The 14,909-nt window shown below is 37.6% G+C and overlaps 2 protein-coding genes across 2 annotated transcripts in view; one reads left to right on the top strand and one right to left on the bottom strand.

Annotated features, from left to right (window-relative positions):
- Nucleotides 1-594: 594 nt before the first annotated feature.
- cdkn2c (cyclin-dependent kinase inhibitor 2C (p18, inhibits CDK4)) lies at nt 595-2,591 on the bottom strand. The gene is made up of 2 exons (XM_053322967.1): nt 2,469-2,591; nt 595-951 (listed from the first exon to the last, which is right to left on the bottom strand). The coding sequence occupies exons 1-2, from the start codon at nt 2,589-2,591 to the stop codon at nt 595-597; spliced, it is 480 nt and encodes a 159-aa protein (XP_053178942.1).
- A 4,076-nt stretch (nt 2,592-6,667) lies between these two features.
- faf1 (Fas (TNFRSF6) associated factor 1) overlaps nt 6,668-14,909 on the top strand; it is a 62,358-nt gene continuing 54,116 nt past the window's right edge. Inside the window, 3 exon segments of the mRNA XM_053322966.1 lie at nt 6,668-6,943; nt 11,074-11,142; nt 14,102-14,148. Of these exon segments, the coding sequence (XP_053178941.1) occupies nt 6,884-6,943; nt 11,074-11,142; nt 14,102-14,148 (176 nt within the window). The 5' untranslated portion in view covers nt 6,668-6,883.

The raw sequence follows: 14,909 nt of genomic DNA, 5'->3' as shown, positions 1-14,909 counted from the left end.
GTTGTGTCCTGTAGTGTATTATCTGTGTTTAGTTTTTGTATAGTGACGTTGTTTTTTTAAATGATCATAATGCCACTGTCGTTAAATGTCACTAATGCCGTATTATTAAAATGTGTTGGCAATAAACACATGTTTTATTTGTACTACTCAGACTAATGCTTTTTTATTCAATTCAATTGATTATACTAAAGTATTTTGTATGTGTTTGAATTAGTAGTAATACTATACAGTCATAATCTTAATGTTATGCTGTAAAACACAATTACTAAATAATACTGTAAAGCGCAATGCAGTAACACATCGTAACAGTAAAGGTAGACCAGCAACTAACTAGTTACTACTGTAAAAATACAATACAATGTCTAACTGTTTACACAACTTCACACACATTACATTACTTTACACACATTTAGATTTCTTTTAAAGATGCAATTTTCTACCAGGCGGGTAATGGTAAGGTAATGATATACGATTTTCTAAAAGTGAGATTTATGGCTTATGGGCAGGAAACTATTTTACTTGACGACATTTTGACAATAAAAAACAAACAAACAAAACGACAAGCAAAACCAAACAATCATTTAGGCCACTCACTTAGCTCAGGTACTGGTCGATGAACGCGGCAGTGTCCGTCCTCTTGTAGTCATGAGCGAGCTGCCCGGCGGTCTCGCTGTGGGTGTTGGACTTTTTGGGGTCCGTGGTGAGTCCAATCAGCAACTTGACCACCTCCAGGTGTCCCTCTTTGGCTGCTAGGTGCAGCGGCAGGTTAACTTGTTTATCCACGAGGTTCACATCTGCCCCGTATTTCACCAGCACGCGCACGGTGTCTACAAATCCTTCGCGCGCTGCGTCGTGAGTCACGGTGAGACCACAGGCCGGGTCGTGCAGGTTTGGGTTTGCCCCTGCCTTAAGAAGAGCCTCAGCGACTGCTTCGTTTCCCAACATCACCACCTGCATAAAGGAAAGAGCGAGGAAGAAAATAAACGGGCGGGGAAGATTGAGGAGGAGGGAGGAGGAGAAGATGTGAAGGTGAGTATGTGAGTATGTGAGTTCCAGCATACTGTCATTTGACTTGAAATAAACTTTAATAGGGATGCGAGGGCTAGGGCCGTTAATTAGTAGAAATGTAGGTTTGTCGCTAATAAAGTTTATTGGAAGTGAGACCACCATTTTTAATGAATTCCTCTTATATGCACCAAGGGCATCTGAGAGGCTCCTGTCAAAGTGCTGAAGGTGTGCAGGAGATTTTACATTCATTTATTATATGTTTAACAACTGATAACAACATATAGGCAGGCCTACATGTTAGGCTTACAGTTAACCATCATACATGAAGGTCTGTAACACTTCAGCTTATATGCAAAAGAGACTGAGAAGGCATGAAGCTTTTTTACAACATTCAAACTAAATTATAGCAACATGTGAAAGGAGGTTATTGATCATTTTTAGACATTATTATTATTATTATATTAATATATTAATATATTATTATATATTAATAGTAGGCCTACTACTAATACTGGTAGAAGTTATCAATAAACAGTGAAATGCGCAAAAAATAGTTCACTGTATTATTATCATCATCATTATTGTTAGTAGTAGTAGCAGCAGCAGCAGTACTAGTAGTAGCTTAGTAGTAGTAATAGTAGTAGTAGTAGTAGTAGTATTAGTAGTAGAAGTACAGTAATACAATTATTGTGCAGCCTGTGGAATGAAAATAAATGTTTGGCCTGTGCAATTCAAGCAAGAACATGCTGCTACGTAGACAGGCCTCTAGCCACCATTTCCTCATCTCCACCATCTTGTTGTTTCTCTCACATACATACCTCATCTAACCCTCAAAGTAACATTTGATTTGTAACATGCTTTTTCTTTACTATAATAATCCTAAAATCGGCCTACTCTTTATATTTGAATAAGCTTGTTTTTTTCTCATGGTCATGTGGGAAAAAAGCTTTACTTGAACTGCATTCAGTTATGAAACTGATAGTAAAAAAAGGAAAATCTTATTGTTCCATTAAATAAAACACATATTTGTTCATAACAAGCCATCCATGTATTGCAATTCGACATTAAACAATTAATTAGGGTAAAACTACACATTTGAATACTATTTTTGCCAGGTATTTAGTTATTTGACTTAATGTGTCTAAATCAATAGCACAAAATCCAAGTTACTCTCTGCTACTTGTCTGCTTATTTCATTTGAGAACAATTTACATCTATCTACTTTAGACTATTTAATTTTATAAAATGATGAAAAAAGTGTACTAGATATTTTAACACAAAATATGCTTAGTCTTATTTCCTGTAAGCAGTACATGTGGACAATGGGAAGCTTAACAGGCTGCTGCCACACTACAGCCTGCAAAAAAATAGTAATAAAAAAACAATAAAACAAAGAACAAATACATTTTTCCCAAATTCACTTTGATAGAAACTAATGTGAAAGAGGTATATGTACCAACCTGCAGTGCAGTTCTGTTGAATTCATTAAATCCATTGACATCTGCTCCATTGTGCAGCAAAGTCTTTACTTTATCTAGTTTTCCACTGGCAGAAGCATTGCAGAGCTCATCTACTGAAGCCATTCTTATAAAAAAAAATATAAAAAGACAGGAGCCAAGATTTTTCACCAGCTGTGTGGAAAACTACAGTCCAGAATGGCAGTCTGCTTAGTTACAACCCATAGGCACCTCCCCTACTACCCTTACATCATACAGGGGCTTGAACTTCACACTTTTATACTGGCACTATAAAATAATGGGGGGGGGGGGGCGGGGGGGGGGGAAATAAAGACACCTAGTAGCCTACCTTATATTATTTCTGGGATAGGACATACCCAATTTATGTTGTTTTATGTATGTATGTTTTATGTTGTCAATTTATGTTTGTGTGTCATTTCATTTAAAAATAGTTTGTAATATTGACAGGTGAGGAACTAGAGAAGCTATTTTATTTTTTTCAAAAATATTTAGATCATAACTCAATAAATGCTCATGTTTCAGCTTCGCTACAATACAAAGACACTACACAATGATAAACACTCACTGCGCACATAACACCTGTGAGAACTAACGTAACCCAATGCAGCAGCTCTGCCAAAGATTCTGCTACAAATTCTACTTTTTACAACACCCTTGTGCAAACAAAAATTTTATATACCTACCTTTTATTTACCTATTTCTTTTTTTATTACTGAGGTCTTAACAGATGGTGTTGGTGGTGTACTGGAATATATTATAAAGGTGTTCCTAATAGTTTGCCCCCTTTTTAACTTTTACGCAACTCCATTCACAAAATTGGACATAATATATTCTACAGTATGATAGGCTACTTTATAGCATGATACTTTGGCACTTATACAGTTTATACAGCTTAAGTATGGCATAATGACTTTGAAGCTTTATCAGTCACACACACGGGTAATAAACGAAGTGCATTATATTGGAAGGTGCTCCCCCATGCTTTACTTTTTACTTTTACGCAGCTACATTTAAACATTTGGAGACGTATATTTTACACAATAATAGGATGCTGTACAAGATGATACTTTGGCACAGCAGCTTATATAGCCTCATTCTGGCATAGCCTAATGACTTTAGGGTTAATCAGGGTAATAGATGGTTCTGTGATGTGCGCACTTGAACTCCAAATTCAAGATTTTCTACTAGGGCACCTGTAGTGTTATACAAACAATTCAGCAAACACATCTACTTCATCTGTCAGATACTGTAGGCCTACTCAGTTTTTATTATGGTATTGTAGGTCATAATTATATCAGTATAATTCATCCAGTCTTGTGATCTGATACACTGTCTGTAACCTGGATAATGTTTAAAAAAACAAACAAACAACAAAACAAAAAAACCTAACTGCTAGCTTTGTGTGTTTATGTACAACCCCCCCCCCCCCTGCCCCCCTCTCTATATCTACAATCTCCAGCAGCAATATTTATTTACACTTGGCCATTTTTTTCTACACCTGCAACCACAAGCTTATTGTAACTATGGTAACATCAGCTTGAATGTATAGGGTTGATGTTAAAAGCTCTCACTTTAAATTAAATTTAGAAATGAAATGAGGTCATCAGGTGCCACCCTTTTTCCTACCGAGACGAGCACTTCAAAAAAAAAAAAGCAACACATACATATTGCATCAGATAAATAAATAGCCTCATGAATGGCTACATCTGCGCATAAGCTGGTATGAAAAATGTGATGTTACTCACGGTCACTTCCCGCTCATTTTCAAAGATGTTGCCAACATGTATTAAGTGCGCTTCATCATAGGATACCACCCTGTTATAATGTTCAAGCATTCAGTGGCTCAGAGCGACACCAGCGACACAGCATGGAGCACAATCACTGCGATAGAGACTACTTTCATTTTCAAAAACACACCGACCGAATTTAATGATGATCCTCCAGCATGAAACCACTGTCACATCGATGTCCGATTATATTTGTCTGACTCTCACACAGTCTAAATGCCCAAAATAAAGTGCATTGCCTTCTGACGAAATATCCATAACATCGCAAAAGATCGCTAATTTGAAGTGTAGATGAGCTTTGGGAAAGAGGATGTTTGTCCTCACAGTTTAGCTGATAGAAAAATATTTGAAAAACTTACCGAAAAAAATGAGATGGCTTGATTGGATGAGGAGTCAATAGGGGTAGGCGGGGAGCGTTTGAAAAGAAACCATTGGTGAAAACTAAAGCATGATGCTGTTACAAAGCAACTATGTTAAAGGTGCCCGCATTCATTTTTAGCCTGGAGAGATTTTATTCCAGTGAACAGTCACATTGTACCATGTTGATAAAAAAAATCAGTCTCTTCTGCTTAATCCATAATATAGTATATAATAATTATAATTTCCAGTAAAAAAAAAGAGGAGAGGATTTTTTTATTGTGTCATCGCTACTGTCAACACTTTCCTTTCCTCGTGCTGCCCTCTAGTGATGAGAGTTATTAACACCTCCAAGTCAGGTTTGGCAGCACTGGGGTCAGGTGTAAGGACGCACTGTATCCTCAAATAAGAAATGCATGCGCCACTTTTCACACATATAGTAAGACAACATGTACAATTTAACATGATTTATTACTCAGGCTTTTGTTTACTATGTCACGTGTATGTATATGTGGACAACATAGGCCAAAAAAGACAATGATAAGGTCAAATCAGGTCATTTCACTAAGGTGTGATAGGTCAATAACCTTTTAGGTATTCAACATGGTGTATATGTGGCTGTGCGTAAGGACACAAAGGTTGATATTATTTTGTGTTGTATTTTAATTATGGAGGTGGGCGCATGTGTCAACATGCGCATTCCTTATTGAATTGGTAGACTCATTTATTTGCACAAAAGCCAGACAGCACCTGTGTGCAAAAAGAAAATCGAAGTTTCTTCCTATTGCCCCTTGGCCCCAACCCTTTGCAAAAGTGTGCTGGTGTAAATGATACAAATCCATCATCTCCAAAAGACATAATGAGATTTAGACTGGTTCAAAGCAAATGTTTAGGCTATGGGCCCTATGTGTCCCCTAACCTGCCGTGCCGTATCCGATCAGATTGTGTCGAAGTCTGTCCCCTTTATGAGTTTGCCCTAACCCTTAACCTGCACCCAACCTGATCCTAGACAACAACCAGTTATTACTGCTACGGATCGATCTCTCTCTCTCTCTCTCTCTCTCTCTCTCTCTCTCTCTCTCTCTCTCTCTCTCTCTCTCTCTCCATCTCCATTATCATAATCATTGGCTTGATCCTCTTCTCCCTGGGTAATGTTTAATTTTTGCTACTTCTAAAGAGTTTGTGATGCATGTCATTCTTTGCTGAATGTGGAGTCAAGGTTATACATGCATATCCTGTCTTCGTTGGGCAAAGTTAGAACTAACTTTAAATTGAATTAACCATAGTATAGCATCACGTGTGAGGATTGGAAGTATAGTATGGATACACGTTTAGACGATTGTGTGTTACTTTGAAGTGCATTTGCACAGCTCGCCCTATATCACATTATAACTCTGGAGATATTTGGGACAAAATCACATCAAATCCGAGATTAAAAACTATGCGCTAGTTGTTATGGTGGTCGGGTGGTGAATGTATTTGGGGACAAAATATCCAGTCATGTTCCTCAAAGCGCTTGGGGGCTCTTTCATACCATCAACCATCAGACTGTATAACACCACAGCTCCCAGTAGCCTACCTCCTACTCCCACAAAGACACTGATGCTGTCCTTACTGTGTAAATCCCAGCAACATTGCGCACATGTATTTAATATCAGGATCTTCTGCATATTGCATGTATTGCAGATTTATTTACACAGAGACGGTTTACTGTACCCTGCCCACCACTATACTGCTGTCAATTTGAATTTCTCCCAAGGGGGATCAATAAAGATACATTTTATTTTATCTTATCTCATCTTATCTTATCTTATCTAATTGTAGCCTATTAATAATGAACAGAGATTGACACGACTCTTTAGTAATGTAGGAAATAGTAATATTGTCTTTTTTTTTGTGGCGAAAGCAACTTCAAAAAGTCCACTGTGAGTATCAACCTCATGTCCTCGGGTCGAGTTTTTTTTTTTTTTTTTTTTTTTTTACAGCATCTACGACCACTTTACGTCAGGCGTAAAGCAATGGACTAGCTGACAATAATAAGAGATAACTGAGCACTGTAACGCTTCTTTACTGAATTTTTACCTATCTGACGCCGTGAAATCCCGATAAAGCTCAGTATTTTCAATTTGCCAATCTCTCACTCGTCGCCACGTGTGAGAAAAAGTGTTTATTAGTTATTCAGTGTCCCTCTGTGAGGCGAGGAAAGCGACGGGAGCCAAGTGGAAGAAGAATCGCTTTTAGCCAGTCATTGCCATGGCCTCCGAGAGCGGCGATAACAACATGGATAGAGAGATGATTCTGGCTGACTTTCAGGTGTGTGTCTCTCCTGCACGTCCCCAAATATTACTCTCAGTAGTCAGTAATTTGTCTGCCGTGGTTGAATTGACTCAGGCTACTGTCAACAGCAGCACACACGACCTGTCTGGCGTCGTAAACAGCAGAGCAGTTTTCAGTAGCTAAGTTAGCACACCGAGCTAAGTCACTGACAGCCTGCTAACTGACTCTCAAGGCAACCGTGTAGCTGGGAGCTCGCTAACTACATACCAGATAAGACTTCCCCCAAAACTGTCAATCTAAACAGTAGGATAAATGGTGTGTTTTTTTTGGTTATTTTTTTTCTGTTGCAAGTTTGCTAGATTGAAAGCTAACGGTGATGTGGTTAGCTTAATGGAGGGGCTATTACGCCGCTCACGGCAACTTGTTTACACACTGTCAGGGTTTGTTTTCTCATCTTCGTCAGAAACGGTGTCTCCCCCTCGAAGATATTGGATTTCTAGCTCCCTTTGCAGGTATTTAGGGAAGTATTTTAATAGTGAAGAAACCCACATGATGCCATAATAGGCTTCTACTCTAATTTTTCTTTTTTAGTAATTTAGCATCCTGTTAATTTGGCTTCTCTGTTTACTTACATCAATATAAACCACAGGCCTTCTATTTTGTCCCCTCCCCTTATGGGTTTCTTACTGTAGGCTTGTGTTTTGGTAACATTTGACAGCAGGCCTAACCGGTGCAGGTTCTCCTCTCTTGCCTAATTGGCTTTGGATGCTATGGTGAGAGTGAATTTAAAACAACTTATCACACAGAGCATATTGAGGTTGTAGGGCACACATTTTAATTTATGCTACACTGGGATCTTTTTCTGCCACATTTTAAAATCGTGTATGGTGTCCTTACTTATCATACTGTTCTGCAATGCCAAGACATCGAGGGAGTCCTTTTTATTTCTGAGCTTTGTGGCATTGTGTAATATGATGTGGAGAGATCTGATTTTAAAGTATTATAACAGTAATAGGTAAAGTTACATTTACAGTTACAATTAGATGCTCTTCAAACAGGCACATGAGCCACCTAATATATGAATTAGGCCTACTATTTTTTGTGTAAACTCATGTTTTTGACACAAGCCAAACAAAAAGAAAATTCCACAGTGTGACCAATTTGTCAAACACAAAAAAGAAAGTCCAGAAACAAACGGAAAAGAAAGATGGGAGACTACCAGCAAATGACAATATATACAATACATACTATATGTTTTATGAGAAAACAAATAAAACAGAGAGAGCATTTATCACTTAGTGTTTACTGTGAGATGCAAGGCACTTTAAACCATCCTCACTTTTAAGCTAAAAAGTAAAATTCTTTCTTTAGCAGATGATTTTAACTAGGCACAATGCTGCTGTTTTTATATATCACCTGTAGCTAATAGATGACATAGATTGTTTTCCAAGTATTTTACAGCTCTGTATTACATGATATAGGTTGTAAACTTCTGAAAAAACACATTAAAGACACCACAAGCACTGATTCATTAAAACACTGATAAAACAGAACAATTTTATGATCAGTTTAAACATTTAGTCTTTGCATGAAATAAAGTCTACGTCAATGTGACAGTTCATCATTACTGGTGCCATTCTCCTGCTTTTTTTTGTGGTTGGCAGAGAAGTAACTTTGCACCCCTCCCTAAATACAATTATCTTATCCTTAGTTTCACTGCTGTTAAGTTTAAAGTAATGGTCATCACATAAATTAATAAACTCAACTGTGTGTAAACTGTGTTTACCTGACAATAGAGTTGTAGCATAATGTATATGCAAGTTGTATAGCATATATCACCTCTGATCACAAAAATTGACTGTATATCCACAGATACACATCAGTATATGTTTCAGTCTTTCATGTAAACTGTAATGTTACCTAAGCACAGGTGACTTTTGAACAAACACGTTCTTCATTTGGAGATGGCCTAGATAGTAATACATTGATTGGCCACACACACACACACACACACACACACAAACACAAACACACACAGATATGAAGCAAACCCACTAAGGCACGTTAAACTCTGTTAACAAGAAAAACCTGACTATCAGTGATCGCACAAATGACAGTTATGAGCTAGAGGGAGTAACAACTCCAGACGATGTTTATAAAACAGGTAAACACAGGTAGCTCCATGATGATGATGATGATGATGATCAGTGGTGAGAAAAGTGTTCATCTCTGATCATTTTACTGTTTTTCCCGATCATTTACTAAGCAATATTACAAAATAAAAATACTCTGTTACAGGTAATGGCAATTAAATCACTTAAGTGAAAGCAATGGCCCCAAAAGCAATGAGTATTACACCATTATATATTATATTACTAGATTATTATTACTGATACATTAATATATGAGGCGGAGGTAAGTGTTTCATATAGGCTACTGTATGTATATGTTTATGTATTGTGTGTATAATGTCATATGTATTGTATGTAATCTTACTCAATTGGTAATTAAAGCTGTCAAATAAATGTAAACTTGAGTTAAAAGTAAAATATTTCCCTCTGAATTGTATCTGAGTTGAAGTAGAAAGTAGAGAGTCAAGTGAAGTAGCTTAATACTAATACTAATTAAGTACCAAATATGAACATTGAATAAATACATTAATGTAGCCTACTTAGTCACAATCCACCATTGGTGGGTGGCTATACCCACCTACTGGGACACCACAACACCTGACAAATATCCACAATCCATCCAATAATATTTGGATCAAATTTAAAATGATTGAGAAGCTTTTCTGCAAAAACAAAATTGTGTGAACAGTTGGTAAGAAATTCACAAATTAAAACCTCATGTGTTTATTCACATGTTTTCAATCTTCTTGTGGGGAAACAGAGCAGCAGTTGCATCATCAACTCCTAAACCTGCCTCATGGCCAAACTGCATATTGTCTTATTTGGGAACCTTTGCATAGTTTCTCAAATAATTTCACGACTCAAGAAATCAAGGTTGCTCACCTAAAATCATCAGTCTTTAAGGGCCTGATTTACTAGAGGTTTGCGTGTGACAAAAAAATACAGTAAAATATGTTGTTTAGCACACGCATTGTGATTTACCAAAGCTGAAGGTAATTTTGCTAATGGTAACTGCGTCTATAAATAATACCAGGTAGCAGGTATTAACTATCTGCGCACTGTGGAGACGAGGAGACGGAGGCACAATGACAGAATACGCACAGGACAGATTTTTTCTACCCTTGTTAATATTTTTGGAGTGGAATGTTTTTGGTTTTACTAACATCATTGACTTTGTCACAAATAATCTCCCATATGTCGGTTTTTCTGGTAATATTTGTTTTTGTTATAACTCAATATATTTGTTAACCTCTTCCACTAGAACCTGATCACATTTCATTTTGCACTTGCAGCTTTCTGCTCGTCCAAACTCTCCTTTAAGACACAAAACCCTCATTTAAATACTGCTGTCTCCACCCTGTTGCACCTGTTTTCAGTAGTAAATGTAGTAGTAAATCAGGCCCTAAGTGTTTTGGTCTTTGGGATGGGAATACATCGTATTTCCACAGGGAGGAAAACCTCTGCTGTTTAAGACCAATAAATACAAACCATCAGCTCTGCACATGTTTTGAGCAACTTTCTGAATTTCCAGGCCTTTCTGGTGAGGAGGGAGAACAGTTTTCTAACGCTGCTGGTATCAAAACTGTAATTTGTGTTAGTTACACAAACGGAAGGATTAGGTCAAAAAAGACACAATGCCCGTGGCTTTGGATTGTTTGCATTATCACATTTCAGGAACAATACAAAAAGACAGATTTAAGATATCAGAAATGCTGTAGTTGGAACTGTTGAATCCTGACCTATTTTGCAGTATTGAAATCCTTTATTGTTATGAAAGACTTTACTATTTTGAAGACCAAGGTATCAGTTTTCCACACAATACAACTTCCAGCTGTTAAATATTGCCATTTACTCCTACTAGTATCGTAATGTGTTTTCATGAACCTGTTATTGTTGATTTAATTCTTTATGTTCTGATTTGTTGTGAAGTGTATTTTTATGTACAGACAGATGATAATCTTTCATAAAAGAAACTGCAGCATGATCTCATACAATGCATTTGACCTCATTCTCTCTTGTTTTTTCCTTTTACAGGCTTGCACTGGAATCGACAACATTGCAGAGGCAATCACTCTGTTAGAGCTTAATAACTGGGATTTAGTGGTAAGTTCATTATCTGCAGGCTTTGCTCTTTGACAGACAGGGAGGAGGTCATCTAGACTGCCATTTCAAGAGGGCAGTTTACATCCAATAACAGTCACTTTATTATTTCTTCAGTTTACCCAGTATGTGTGTTTTATTAAGCAGACAGCACCTTGGCAGGACCGGCACCCTTAATGCTGTGACTTTGCGGGAGACAATGGGCCTCATGCTGAAAAAGCATTTTCGTCTTTTAATCCTAAAACTCTCCGACTTTTCTCTGTGCAGTTTGCTTGTACGAGTGTTGCAAGTCCGATTCAACATACTCTCTAAACTGCCTAAACTTGTTGTAAATTGCTTGTTTCAGCCTGATGAATGCCACCTGTTCATGAGGAGGTGTGAGTTCTTGAGATATGATCATTAGCATAATTCACACCCTTAAAATAACCATATAAGGCTCCATGCTCTGCTCCCTTTGAGGGTTTCATTCATAAACAGTTCCTAAAGAGTAAAAACACTGCACGCTGCTTCAAGTGCTGTTTTCAGAAATAAGTAGGAAAGAGACAACAAAGAAGTGACAGACCTGAAACAATTACAATATATAAATCCAGCTGACATGTCTTCAGCTCTACACTGTGACAGAAACAAAGAGGCAATGCCTTGATGTTAAGTTAGATGCTAAAAAACATCTTTCCAAAACAAAGCTCTCTGTGATGAGAGGAGGTCATGTGGCAGGTGCAGATATATTAGAGGAGAATATTATAGCTCACAGGTGACGTTAAATGGTCAACTGCCACACAAGATGATACCGGACAGAGACCTGCAGAGAGACACAGTGCCAGTTGTTGCAGTGAGAGAAGTTTCCTAGCAACCAGGCCTACTGAAATGTAGAAGTTGCTTTGCCAAAATATGGCATAAATCATAAAATGAAAAAAACCCTTTTCAGTAAATTGGCAGCCATGATGATGAAAATATGGTAAACAAAACATAATGTTATATAATACTTTTTTGTTGTTGTTAATTTCAGTATCACATTTAAACTTAATTGAATTCAGACTAGGACATTGTAGTTGCTAGTCAAACAAGTTTCTCCCCAGTGAAGAAAGGCAAAGATGATTTGACACATACGACAGGTCTGGACCAGTCATGAATTACGTTTGTACCTAAGAGAGCATTCAAAGTATGAGGACATTGATAAATACCACAAATGTCTTGAAATCATTTGTACATGCATTTTAAGAACAAATCTGTTCTTATGAGTGCTTCTTACACAATGCCCATTGTGTCCAGAGGAGTGTGGCAGAGTGAATATTGACGTGAGAGACCCTCTGAGAAATAATGTGTCCTGCCAGGTTTGGATTAACTCATGATGAGTCTGAAAAACAAGGAGCCCTTTACTGCAAAGTGCATATTGGAAGGGGTCAGTCTATATTTAGACTGATGCTGGCAGTTCAAAGCAGGAAGCTAAAGCAGTCCAAGCAGTGGCAGGACAGACGGTGGGGCCCAGACTCACTGCACTTGTATATCTGATGACTTGCAGTTCTTCTGCAGTACTTGGTTCTGTAAATTTTTGTAAACATCGACAAAAGCTGGGTATGAGCGGGGAAGCGAGATGGTGAAAAAGTATTAAAGGGAAACTGTTCTTGAGCATTGATTGCCACAGGAAATGATTTAGCAAAGCAGGACGTTGTTTAATCCAGTGGATACCAAATACACAAAACACACACTTCTGCAGTACAATCCACTTCTCCACTGCCCATCTGTATTTAGGGTATGAAGGGTCAGTGTGTCATAGTTTTTACCCCTATATCGCTAAATACACTGTTCGATCTCAATTGTGAATTTGTCAAAACCCCACTATCCTAGCTGCTCATTCGCTTCCTTTGGTCTGAATTCCTGTTGTTGTTTACCAATGAAATCCCAAACAATTCTTACAGCATGACAAGGAGTTTTATCTTGTTACAAATGTCCTGCAAATATCTCCTTGGATACGAAGTACGAACGGTTAATTAGTTTGCTTTTCAGTTTTAATATAAAAGCCATACATTTGTTTTTTTTGCTATTGTATAGTTCCTTCATTCAATACAAAAAAGAATAGGGGGAGATGATGATACCAGCACATATCAGCTATCTTTAGTTTGTGCTTGTTTTGCAGTGAAGGATAGTGAGTGTTCGAGAGAAATCCTTTCAATTGTCCATTCAAACAAAAGCTCTGTGCAAGCTAAAAGTGGTCACTGTCATGTTTTTCAGCTCTCTTTGTGCCCATCAGCCACCCACCTTGAATATTCCATAATTCTCTGTCATATTTGACTGTTTTAGAGTGAAACCTCACTGCCAGCAAATGTCACACACTCCTTGTCAATCTGATGAGAATTATGTTATAGAGTCAACCAAAATATTGTTGAGTTTTTTTTAAATAAAGGATAACCTAAGACCCAACCAGTCACAGTTGTAGGTCATCAGCCATCATTTAGAGGTCTCTTTTAGACTAAAAAGAAAAATTCTCATAGTGGAAGATGTTTCTTGGACATTGTCAAAAGGACAAAAAAGGCAACTGTTCAGGATTTTATGACATTTGAGTGCCATAATGCTCATTTAACTAATAATATCATATCAGCATTTAAAACAGATTGTTTTTAAGGGTGAGGTTTATGACTGTGGTGAATACATATCTGATAATATAGCAGGATTGTGTTAATATAGCAATGGAATGTGGTTCTTCCAATTACTGTCAAAATACCCTTTCTAAACAAAATGTGCTGCACAACATCCAGTCTCTTTGACATTGTATTTGAAGCGAAACAGTATTGGTTAGTGTTTTTCATTTTTTATGATTAAAAATGAGATAGGGTGAACTTTACTGATCCCAGAGCAGAGTCAACTATTTTCAATAACTAAGATTTGTACATTGATACATTACAGTAACTACAACAAGAACATGGTGTCTATTGCGTTGTATAATTGACTTCCTCTTTCATTACAGGCAGCCATCAATGGAGTGATACCACAGGAGAATGGGATCTTGCAGAGGTAATAACCACATTGCCACATTCACTGAAAATCAGACAGAAAAGTATCATGGGACCTTATAATAGTGAATGAATGCCAACACACTTGCAGCCATGTTAGGTATGTGATGTTTAGAGCCATTGTGTCCTAACATTGTCATGGGGAAAAAGGAAGGGATATTTTTAATAGTTGTTAAGGGAGTGGATACCAGCCTTGTTTGTTTCCCTGAAGAACAAGCAGGCATAGTGACACATGCACCTATCATAATTACAGCAGGTATCATTTTTCAACATTATAGAAGAGATGAGAATTAGTTTTTCTGTATCATCTGCTTCCACGATGAAATAGCATTTCAATATTAAATCTTAAAGTTAGTGTTTTTGTTAATACTTTTCCAGCAGATGACACCAACATGGATGCTACTGAGCTGGAGGTTATTGCTCCTGCTATGATTTCAGTTCTGCTGATAGAGGCATAATATAAAAGACACTGCAACTGCAAGGAAGCTTTCTGCCAAGAGTGGAGTTGTACACAGTTTCTGAATAGAAAAGGTTTCTCTAAGAAGCTTTGTGCCCCTCACACTACTTCAACGGTTAGTTGACACTCATGAATGCACTGAGCTGATCCGAACCCACTCAAACTGGAGACGTTCTGTTAAACCGTTTTATTTTGTGTACACACTTGCGTGCATGTACGCGCATGCACGCATGTGCTGCAGTGTGGTTCAGGCCCTTAGGCCATGAGAATATTGCTGGTCTTTCGAAGAGCGCACATTGCTATGA

Source organism: Scomber japonicus, chromosome 7 (genome assembly GCF_027409825.1).
Source record: "Scomber japonicus isolate fScoJap1 chromosome 7, fScoJap1.pri, whole genome shotgun sequence".
Classification (NCBI taxonomy): Eukaryota; Metazoa; Chordata; class Actinopteri; order Scombriformes; family Scombridae; genus Scomber; species Scomber japonicus.
Note: the sequence above shows the minus strand (reverse complement) of the source record. Positions and strands in the feature narration are given on the sequence as shown.

What these genes read in the sequence shown, in the direction of transcription:
- cdkn2c (XM_053322967.1), bottom strand. Translation starts at nt 2,591, where the DNA reads ATGGCTTCAGTAGATGAGCTCTGCAATGCTTCTGCCAGTGGAAAACTA. An exon ending in TCAACAGAACTGCACTGCAG is followed by an intron (nt 952 to 2,468) that starts GTTGGTACATAT and finishes TCCTTTATGCAG; the next exon opens with GTGGTGATGTTGGGAAACGA.